At 39.1% G+C, this 12,127-nt stretch overlaps 1 protein-coding gene across 32 annotated transcripts in view; it reads right to left on the bottom strand.

The window, feature by feature from the left end:
* The window catches only part of DMD (dystrophin), a 2,010,563-nt gene that overhangs the window by 56,821 nt on the left and 1,941,615 nt on the right, over positions 1-12,127 (bottom strand). For all 32 annotated transcript variants that reach the window (XM_065590838.1, XM_065590858.1, XM_065590878.1 and 29 more), the window contains 3 exons: positions 11,319-11,520; positions 6,464-6,549; positions 2,970-3,127 (listed from right to left, as the gene is read on the bottom strand). In XM_065590838.1, coding sequence (XP_065446910.1) covers positions 2,970-3,127; positions 6,464-6,549; positions 11,319-11,520 — 446 coding nt within the window. The remainder of the gene's footprint in view (positions 1-2,969; positions 3,128-6,463; positions 6,550-11,318; positions 11,521-12,127) is intronic.

Below are 12,127 nucleotides of genomic sequence, written 5' to 3'. Positions count from 1 at the left end.
CCCTTTCTGAGCTCCTGCTTCCCTCAGCACCACAATTCTCCTTCTCCACCCATTCCCTTATAGGTCCCTGCTTTTCTTCTCTCCGCCCCGCCGCCCACACAAACACTCTCCACTTCTCTCCTTCCGGGTCCCTGAGAGACCCTGCTTTCCCCTCCCCATTGGCAAATACACTCCCCTACCCTCCTTCCCCAGTCCTGTCTGGGGGCCTGCTTCCTCTCCCTCACTGCCATCTGGGTCCCTACTTCCCCCACCACCATCGCCCCATCCCTAAGGTCCTTGCTGCTTTGCCCTCACCCCCACTCTTGCCCCTCCCACACACTCTGCCCTCCCTTTCCCTCCTCCCTGGATCCCCAATTCCCACTCTACAAACCCTCCTCATAAAGGCTCTCTTACTTCTATTAGAGTTGAGGTTATAATCTCTCCAGGCACCAAGTTAAGGTTCTACCTCTGATGTGAGAAGGCAGCAGCAGGGGGAACCAAAAAGATTCCTCTGCCTGCAGCACTGGGCAGTCTGGGGGCCATGATTTTCCTGTGAATCAGGCTCTTTCAGTGTTTTGATTTGTATCAGATTCAACAGGATTCTGCCCAATGATGGCTAAATAGTCCCAGAAATTTTGGAATTGGTTGTTTGCAGTGTTCCAAAGTTATCATATTATATCCAAACACACACACACACAAATGCAGCTGAGTATTGCACCTTGCTTTGGTCGGCCAAATAGCTTCCTGAAACGTGTTTCCCTCTATGTCACAAATATATCCATTTTACTGTATGTTCTACTGTATACCCACAGGCCTGGGTCCTTTCTACAAAAACAATTTGTTAAAATTCCTATTCCCCACCTTTTGTTCAAAATAGTTTTGTGAATATTACTGTAGTTTCCATGGGAGAAGGGAAGGGGCAGGCTCCATAGAGACTTGAATGAATGGGGAGCAGATTTACATGTCCCCTTCAGCAACCTGTGGAGCAGCTGTGGCATTATTGTGTTGGTGTGACAAAACCTAAAAACGCAACACAGAGCCCCTCTACAAACCCCTGAAGGTTACCACAGGATCTATTCTAGCTACCAAGGTTCATATTCCTTGTCTATCACCATGGCATCTTTTGGATATGGCTCATGATACAGTTTTTGCACAGAGCACAAATGACTGTTTTCAGGGGGGGGCTGGGTTATACCAAGGAGAACAAAAGTTAAAAAAATGAGGGTAAGGGGATATATAAAGTTTCTAGAACTAAACTGATCCACATTCTCAGCTTGTGGAAAAGTGAGTCACCCCTGAAACCTGAAGTGACAATAAAAATAAAATAAAGGATTTTAAAAAATCCTCCCATCACAACAGGAAACCACAGGTCATTTTGTAATTGTATATGTTTTTAAAACACAGTAACTCAAGACTATTTACTGCCATTACTATTCATTGAAAAGCACTTGCTGTAGATTGCTACACAGTTTAACTTGAGCAACATGTAAAAACGCCAGCAGACAGTAAGAAGAGAGATAAGAAAGGGCAGATGAGGTCACCCACTCATTTGTTGTTATGTAGAGGGTGTACTGAGGAGCACAGCAGAACATGCATTTCATCTTCTCTGCTATAATCTACTCTAATCTTCTTCTTACTTCCTTTTATCATTCCTGATGCATTTTAACCTTTTGATGTAGGAAACTGGAAATATTTAGGTATGCATCCTTCTGTTGGCAAGAATAAAGGATAAATATCCCACTTTCCTCCCAAAATTAGAAGTGTGTTTTAAGTTTTATCAGTTGTGAATTTGAGAAAAGAATCTTCACTGCACTGTGCATTTTTCAATATAGAGCACAGCAGCGGTCACAGAATTGCTAAAAGGAGAGCAGCGTTATCCTTTCAAACAGTGAAACAAGCCGAAAGCCTGCTCTCTGAAACAATACTAATGCTGACTCTTCACAGTTCATTCATTTGATCCATTCTTACCTCTCTACTGGAGACCTCTGTTTTTCATTGTTATTTATACACTCTATACATGGGGTAGGGCAGGGAGTGTCAATTATTTTTTGGCAAGCTCCATATTTTTTGGTCGAGGTACAATCAAGGTCCAGATTCCAGAGACAATAAAAAAAAATAACAACGATAATAAGTAAATAAAAAGATTTTGGGATCCATTCAAAAGTGCCTGGCGGTCCGGATTTGGGCCATGATCTGGCTATTGACTACCCCGGGGTAGGGTATGTATGTTTACACTACAAGTGCTACAGTGGCACAGCTGAAGCTATACTGCTATAGTGTTCTAGTGTAGACACTTGCTATATCGATGGAAGGGTATTTTCCATCGCTGTAGTAAATCCTCCCACTTGAGAGGCAGTAGCAGAAGAATTCTTCTGTTGACCCAGCTGCCTCTACAGTCGTGGGTTAGGTCAACCTAATTACATCACACAGAGTGAGAAATTTTCACAGCCCTGAACAATGTCCCTAGATTGACCTAAATTTTAGGTATAGATCAGGCCTTAGAATAACTGTTGTTCTTCATGACAGCTGTGATCCATAGCTGATTTCTTATAACAAAAAGGCATGTGTGCTGGCAGTAGAGATGGGTAAAGTAATTCACATAAAATAAAAAACTTCCACGTGACTCAGTTATAACATGGTTAGATCCTATCCACACTACCCCTTTTAGCTATGAGGTAACCAGGACAGGATAACCACAGTGAAATGGATTTCCCCCCTGACATTTCTATATTTGTATTGTAGACATACCCCAAGAAGAAACTACCTTCCAAATGCCTTGCCAAGTAAACAGATTAGCAAACTGACACGAAATTTCTTTAAGCAATCCCTGGAATTCAATCCTTTCTCCCCCATTTCTGCTCCTCGTCCTCCTCAAGGGATTTTACTTATCCTCTTCTCAGTGACAGAAACATAAATAGGGTGGAATTAAATAAAAATCAAAACAATAATAAGAAAAAAAATTAGAAAACAAAAACCACACAAATGCTTACAAACTGGAAGCAGCTCCTAACACTAGGTTCAATGTTACTGCCACCAAATGATGCAACTTCGCCCAGCTGTCGTGGGATCTGGATGGAGTCATGCAGGAGAAGGCCCAGTCGGCGCTGGTCACAGAATCCAGTGGAACTTGCTACCTGCTTGAATAGGTCTAGAGAGACAAAAATGAAGCAAAAAGAGTTTTAGGGATAGAACGTGTCAACCAGGACTATAGAAGTATTACAGAAACGCAATTATTTTCAGAGGCTCAAAAGTGCGGTGCCATTATTGGAGTGACCATATTTCAATGAGCCTCCATTTGGCTATCTTCTCTGTTTATTAACCATTTAATTAAGTAGCCTGATGCTACTGTCTGATTAGATCATGGGCTTGTATCTGTCAAGGAAGACCATTCTAAAATAACAACCTGACAGCGTTTATATAATACTCAGAACCAACACAAGCTATAACTCCATAACACAGTTACTTAGACTGCAACCATAACACATGTATACAGGGTCTCTGATTCACAAAATCTTTTAAACATTAATGTACATATAGTCTGAACAGCTTTAAACATACAGCCCAGAGGACCTGATTCTGTTTCACATCATGAGTTGCTTTGAAAAACAAAAAAGTTCCCTAACTTTGATATTTCATAATATAATGAACTCAAGATGATTTTTTAAATGAAAGAGAAACATTACACTGTTACAGAGCCCCACCACCAGTTGGGAATGTTAATATCATATTAGGTTTTAGTTTTTGAAGTAAAACCCCTGTTCTATTATAGAAACACTATCAAAAAGGAATCCTTACCGGACTGAATCATCATCCTACCATAAGCACAATTTAATTTGCTGGGAATTAGTTATACTACAAATACTTTGAGGAGGTTTTAAAGTTTGTAATAAAATGAAAAATCAAGTTAGGATCAACTGAAATATTTATTTGGTAGTACCCCAGTTGATAATTCATGACCTGAATAAATTCTGCTTATTTTTCAAAGAGTAAAAAACTGTCACTAAAGTAATAATATGCTTTCACGGCTGTGGCCGCCTTAATATTTCATTCCACACTGGGGGTGCAATTACACAGGAATGTCAATATCGTTGATAAGTTTCCTAGCACAGCTTTGACAAATTATTTTTTCTTTTTGGTTCTTTTTAATTAGAAGAGTATAAGAATATAATTCTTCTCATATCTGGTATCAGAATACATGATTTCAAGGCAAATCCTGCCTTTACCTCCCTGGCCCTGGAGACTTTCTCTGGCAGCACAACCAATACTGTTCTGCTGAACAAGTGGGTGGCAAACTCCCTGTGCAGAACTCAACTCTACAGGAACTTCCAGAGCATATCAGTGAGCAGGAATGAGAATAGTCAAAAGATCAGCTGCTATGATGCTTCTGTCCTCTCCACTCACCACAACAAGGAGAGCCATTAGGACAATAGGAGCTACTGCAGCATCAGGTAGTGGAAATGGAGCAATGGTGGAACAAGTCCACCGCCCCAGGGAGAAGATTCCTTTCTTCTCACCTCCAACTGCACATCCTTTCATTTCCCTCTTATTAAAGCATCTACAATGCTTAAAGGAAGATTGCACATTACAATCAATCAGATGCATTCTTTTTTGGAGAGACATTATTCAGCACTCACAAGGGAATAAATTAATCTTAATAGATATTTCCCATCTCTAACTTTTATAATCCTAACAGTGTACCCCTTTTCTGGGAAACAGCTAAAAATCATAGTTTTGACAGTTTGTTTTACATGTTTTAATTTGACCCAATTTTACAAAATATTTTAAATGTTGCAGTGAAGGGGGAGGTTGGTTCAATATATTTCCATATTCCTGTGTTTAAAAAATGTAAACATTTTCAAAATTTTGATTTTCAAAAAGATGCTGAATTAAGAATACATCTTGAGTCAAATCCTAAAGTTCTTGCTCAAGCTCCAACCCTGTAAACTCCTACATATGAGTATTACCATTGAACTCATCAGGGTACCCACGTGCATAAAGTTACTCACATGAGTCAAGTATCAGGGGGTAGCCGTGTTAGTCTGTATCTACAAAAACAACAAGGAGTCTGGTGGCACCTTAAAGACTAACAGATTTATTTGGGCATAAGCTTTCGTGAGTATTCATGTGGAATATTGGTATAAAGTGCTTCTACATCCATGGTGGCCAGGATGGTATTGCAATGCCCCTCTGCCATGTACACTGGCCAAACCGGACAGTCCCTCCGCAAAAGAATAAATGGACACAAATCGGACATCAGGAATGGTAACATACAAAAGCCAGTAAGTGAACACTTCAATCTCCCTGGTCATTCTATTACAGATTTAAAAGTCACTATCATTGAACAAAAAAACTTCAGAAACAGACTTCAAAGAGAAACAGCAGAACTAAAATTCATTTGCAAATTCAACACCATTAATCTGGGCTTGAATAGGGACTGGGAGTGGCTGGCTCATTACAGAAGCAGCTTTTTCTCTCCTGGAATTGACACCTCCTCATCTATTATTGGGAGTGGACAACATCCACCCTGATTGAATTGGCCCTGTCAACACTGGTTCTCCACTTGCGAAGTAACTCCCTGCTCTCCATGTGTCAGTATATAATGCCTGCATCTGTAACTTTCACTCTATGCATCCGAAGAAGTGAGGTTTTTACTCACGAAAGCTTATGCCCAAATAAATCTGTTAGTCTTTAAGGTGCCACCAGACTCCTTGTTGTTTTCACATGAGTCAAGTGTCCAGGCCTCACTGTATACTCATTCATTATTCATGTAAAACTCGTATTGGCTTCAAATAGATTTTTTCCAAATAAGGATTTTGGGATTTGGTCCATTGAAAACATGCAGAACTTTGATTTTTAAATTACTCTCTCTCTCTCTCTCACACACACACACACACACACACACACACACACACACACACACACACATATATAAAAAATGAAAAAAAATTGCAAAAAAGCTTTTCATGAATATGAACATCTTTATTGTTCACCCAGGGATAGCAACTGTGGTTGCACATAATTTTTTCAAGTATGATTCCGCTGCCACTGTAGACACCAGACTTAAGATACTGTAATTTTATTCAACATGCTATAACACAAGTTGCTCTAAATATAATTTTTCCTGAAACATTTGCTTTTGTACTTTGTCACCTTGTCATTTAGATCCTGTCTAAACGGGTCAGGGGAAAAAAGTTTTAATACCATTCTATGACAAATCATATTAAACCCTACTTCTTCCTAATATGTTGTCATTGATTTTTTTTCTGGCCAGTGTAGAAAGAACTTTAATCTATTATAGGAAGTGGGGAGAAATCTACACTGGACAAGTCATTTAAAAATACAGTGTAGAGAACTATCCTTCACTGAAGGATTAGAAGACCTAACAGGACTTTTCTGTCCCGAATTTTTGTGTTTCCATGATATATAGGAAAAAATAAAAATAAATTAAAATGAAATAAAATATAAATGAAGACACCTGACTTACATCTGTACTTATCTTCCAAATGTGCTTTACACAGGGAAACTACACCGGTTTTAAAAGATAAGACACGGATCCTTCCTGTTCGACCCCTGTTGATGATAAGAAAAACAAACACTGATTGATAATATAATCCACATATTTGAGGTCTTATTTAGGAGAGTAATGCAACTTTTAAAATTAAACACAAGCTTAACCACCAATCTTAGAGCCCTGATAATTGCTGGAGGTTTTTAAAAATAGGTTGGACAAATACATGTCAGGGATGCTCTATGTTTACTTAGTCCTGCCTCAGCACAGGGGGCTAGACTAGATGACTTCTTAAGGTGCGTTCTAGCGCTACATTTCTATGATTCTGTACTATTCACAAAACTTAATTCTTGCGTTACTTATACATGACCTGTTGAATACACTGGTTAAACAGTGTTCATCAACAGCTCCAAGATAAGTAACTGGTTGCTGTTCCATAGTTAATGCTATGTTTTGCACTTAAATCAGGGATTCAACCACTCTGACATGAATGACAATGTATCTCCCCCCAGTTACAACACTTACTGAGTCTGAACATTCACATGTACATAACCTTTCATTAGTTTGAGAGTTCATATTAATTTAAAAATGAGCCCTGTAAAAAATTTAACACCCTGGGCCAGTCTATTTTTCTAGTCCAAATGATCTTAATAATGAAATAATGCACTCTTCAAATTTCCTATATAGACTGAAAGTCACCACATTTGAAGACATTTGGTTATTTTTCGCTTTTATTATTTATAACTGAAAGTGCTTCAGCAAGGGATGACAAATAAATGTTCTGATATAGAAAATTCCACAAAGAATTGCCCTCTTTTAAAATGGCTGCCATTTCCTTTTGTGATCAATGGAAGTGAAGCTAAAAGTGCCTTTAGTAAACACTTCATCTTTTAATGTGGCTACCACCGTCCACTGTTTACAATGGAAATGAAGCCAAGATGTCTTCAGGGAAGATGGGGGTCCCAGACAGCATAGGGAGCCACACTCTTCCCTAAGGGCAGCCTGACTTCATTCCTACTGGGAACACTGGGAGATGGTGAACATTTTGAAACATGTCTTCGCTTAGTGTCAGCATTAGCCTCAACTCATTAGTGACACCAAAGATGTAACATTCAAAACACTTTCCACTCACTTTAAAGAGCCTGTATGGGCCCCACCCCAGTCCATATGTGGTCTCTAGTCATCCTCCTTTCCCCTATCCACTTGTGCTCTGCAGCCTCTCTAGATCTACAACATCCTCCATGACTGTGTGCCACGCAACTTCACTGATATATTTAAACAAAACAACCTTGCTCCCCCAAACAAATGATCAAAATGTGTACAATACAATAAAAGCATATGTCTAACAACTCCTTTAGGCAGAGATCTATCAATAATTTTCTATAAGTGCCACTTTCACTATTGTCACTGAAAATAAGAACAATATTAATGCATGCAATTATAAAAGACACCCTACGCTGTGCTGAACAGTATATGAACAGTTCAGCCAATAAATACATTTCATCTGTAATACTGTCAAGATCAGCAGAAGAGCCATTTACATCCATTGGCCCAACTTCTGCTATCATACAAGTGTAATAGCTTAATTAAAAAAAAAACTCCACTGAAATGAAGAGAGACACTACAGATTTACATTGGTGTAACAGATCAGAATTTGGATCCCTCAACACATCCCATTTTTATTTTAAAAAATATTCTTTTCCTATTCATAAATCAGCATCTGTCATTCACTTATGTCAGTTCAACATTCTGTTCTTATTCTTTTCTTCTTTGCACTTCCTCCCCTTCCTCATATCCTTTCCAAATTCATTATCCTTTGTGCCCTCAGAAACCCATGCAGATGAATACCAGCCTCATGCAAATTATACAGAAGAGGCATGTAGTATGATGATTTTCCTGTAAGGTATATTAAATAGGAACTTTCATGAAGCATGAGTTGGTTCAGTTGGCTACACCCTCCTCTTTGCCTCCCAAAATAAACAGATAATTTAGCATGTAACTGCAAATGAGTATGAATGTCTGACCAATTAAAACAAATTTGAAACATATTGAATAGCTGCAAGGCTGCACGCCAAATTGGACCAGTCATTTGTAGTGTGTTCCAGTTATCAATACCTTTACAAATAACAGTTAGGAAGCATAATAAATGCAAATTATTAGGTTTTTTTTTTTTTTTAAATGCCACGGAGTCTCTAATAGGAGAATGAATTCAAGAAAATCATTGAGGGACTCGTCTATTTACCCTATCAGTACATACATCTGACCCTTGGCTCTTCTTTCTGTGCTCATCCAGGATAACACAAACACAAAACATGAGTAAAAGGCCATGCCCTTCCCTCATTCCTGGATCCCTACAATGTTCCCTCCAGATCTGTAGCATCCATTTCCTCAGTATTCCTTCCCTCAATGGCGCAAACTATAATTTACAATGTAGTAGGTTTCAACGAAATAAATAAACATAATGAGACTGAATTTAGCAAGACAGAGTCTTGAGGAGACGCAATCAGGAGGATTTGACACTAAGAGGAGCGGGGGGGGAAGAGGTAGATATGCTGGAGGCTAGGGATAGGGTCCAGAGTGACCTAGACAAATTGGAGGATTGGGCCAAAAGAAATCTGATGAGGTTCAACAAGGACAAATGCAGAGTCCTGCACTTAGGATGGAAGAATCCCATACACTGCTACAGGCTGGGTACCAACTGGCTAAGTGGCAGTGCTGCAGAAAAGGACCTGGCGATTACAATGGACGAGAAGCTGGATACGAGTAAACAGTGTGCTCTTGTTGACAAGAAGGCTAACGGCATATTGGGCTGCATTAGTAGGAGTGCTAGCAGCAGATCGAGGGAAGTGATTATTCCCCTCTATTCGGCACTGGTGAGGCCACATCTGGAGTACTGAGTCCAGTTTTGGGGCCCCCAACTACAGAAAGGATGTGGACAAATTGGAGAGTGGCCAGGGGACAGCAATGAAAATGATTTGGGGGTTGGGGCACATGATTTATGAAGAGAGGCTGAGGGAACTGGGCTTATTTAGTCTTCAGAAAAGAAGAGTGAGGGGGGATTTGATAGCAGCCTTCAACTAGCTGAAGGGGGGTTCCAAAGAGGATGGAGCTAGGCTGTTCTCTGTGGTGACAGATGACAGAATAAGTAGCAAAGGTCTCAAGTTGTAGTTGGGGAAGTGTAGGTTGGATATTAGGAAAAACTTTTTCACTAGGAGAGTGGTGAAGCACTGGAATGGGTTACCTAGGGAGATGGCGGAATCTCCATCCTTAGAAGTTTTTAAGGCCCAGCTTGACAAAGCCTGACTGGGATGATTTAGTTGGGGTTGGTCCTGCTTTGAGCGGGGGGTTGGACTAGATAACCTCCTGAGGTCTCTTCCAACCCTAATCTTCTATGATTCTATGATTTTATTGCCCCTGCCTACACACCTAACATTTTTTGATTGGGAAGAATTGTAATTTGTATTCGATTTTATTCATATTTGGGTCTAAATACAAACTGGATCAGATATTTGTTTTCTGAAAACTAAAGTAGATTTAAAAAAAAACTTTAACCTAAATATTAAACCTAGGCCTGTTCTCTATTGCCTGTGAACAAAGCAAAAAATCTAGTGTAATCACAATACATTCTATAACATGGTGGAATGACTATCCATATTAACTCTATGGCTGTTGTGGATTAAGTGATAATGGGAAGTCCTCCATTTATAGAATCACCCTGGTTGGGAGACAACTGCAATTTCTGATCCAGAAATCAATAAGGAGTAATTACATTGATTAAAACTTGATGAAAGAAACATTCTTGGGGCATGGAGGTATTCCCATGCTGTGAATCTTTATTTTAACTTAATCCAAAATGTTGATGAAATTAAAAGCCCACGCTCTCATCTACACAGGTTTATTTTGCCACATGACATATGAGTGTGTGTCTGACTTTAAGGATACCTAATAGATACTTCTAGTCGTAAGTAAGAAGTCAGGGCTTGGACTGCCAAATTTTCTCACAGAATTTGCAGAGCTGTTTATTACTGTAAATCCAGCAATAATCCAAAACTAGGCTGCTTTATTTAATTATTGGGTAATTTAGGAGTTGTCCGAGCTCTAGGAGGCAGCTGATTAAAACAGCAGATCGAATGGATTTTCTGTAAGACTATCAAAGTAAATCTACCCCATCTTCTGTAAACTCATGAGTGTGGACTCAGCATAGCTAAATTCCACTTTGAAGTGGTCTTTGTTTGCTAAAACTGAATTTTAGGAGCAACATTACTAACCTATGAAAATTCACTCAGATCTGTTGACTATTAAAAGTCACAAGCATATTGCACCACAGGTGCCCCCCCTTCCAGCATCTATCAAAGATTACATACTAAAAGCTATAGAAAATGTGTCACCATGAATAGGCTTAACTGTTGGAAGCATAGACAAGCATGAGCACGCATATAATGAAGATTATGCTGTTGCTTTTTGATAATTCTCTTAATTGGTAAAGATGAAGGTGTATTAACAAGGAAATTCAAAAGGGCCTTGCAGAGTCATAACTTAATGATGGGATGGAGTTCTGAAAAATGACCCTAACATACACGGACCATTTTAAAGTAGAATTTTCTATTTTCCAGCTCTATCACTTCTTAGCTTAATAAAACAATTTAGGACTCCAAGCCTAATTCAGGGTTGTATTGATTCAGCTAAGTGCAACCAGTAAGCCATTATTTTTATTAAACTTGCACTATGACCACCGGCTTTCCAGCTCCGAGCCACTCATTTTGTAACCAGGAAGACAGCTCATTATCCCCAACTGTCATTAAAGCCTTTAGTACACTATACTCAGACATACGTGTCATAGACATTCAACAGCCAGTTGAGGCACATGTCCACACAAAGAGGGACGTTGACCAGGTTATTGTGCTCTTGTTCTAGTCGATCATAAATGGTGGTCAAGCAGTTAATGATCTGAAGGATATCCATCGACTGGTCATTCTGTTTGAGGTTGTGCTGGTCCAAGGCATCACATGCAGCAGACAGACTCAGTAGATCCACTGTTTAAAATAAAATAATAATAAACTACAACAATAAAATACTCAGTCATTTCAAGTATTAACCCCCACCCGACAATAATATATTTTGATTACAATTTTCTTAAGCTTTCATCCTTTCCCCAACCCTTTGTCAGAAAATAATCTTTTATGCCCCAATCCTGCAGACTCTTAGACATTCATTAGGCCAGTGGTTCTCAACATATTTGCCATTGTGGACTGCATATGCACTTCTCTATGTAGTCCCATACACACACACACACTATCTGTATGGCCCTGCGGATGTCCCATGGGCTGCAGCTGTGTGCTGATTGGTCCGAGAACCACTGCATTAAGGCTTTGCAGGATGAGGCCTTAGACTGTAAATTGTATAAGTCAGAGAATAGTTTCATATTCTCTGTAAAAGATCTACCATACTATTGGATGCTATATAAATAAAATATCTTATTCAAAGCGTATAAAACATGAAATCATGTAATTTAATTTTTATATTCCTGTTGACAGTATTTGATTAAAAACATAGTGAATATTATGTCATTTTAGAACATGCCAACTTTAATGAGGTTTTCATCTATTTCCATCACAGCATTACTTTTGGCAAATAAAATAC

The sequence above is a fragment of the Chrysemys picta genome, chromosome 1, assembly GCF_011386835.1.
Source record: "Chrysemys picta bellii isolate R12L10 chromosome 1, ASM1138683v2, whole genome shotgun sequence".
Taxonomy (NCBI): domain Eukaryota; kingdom Metazoa; phylum Chordata; order Testudines; family Emydidae; genus Chrysemys; species Chrysemys picta.
This window is presented reverse-complemented; position numbering and strand designations above follow the sequence as displayed.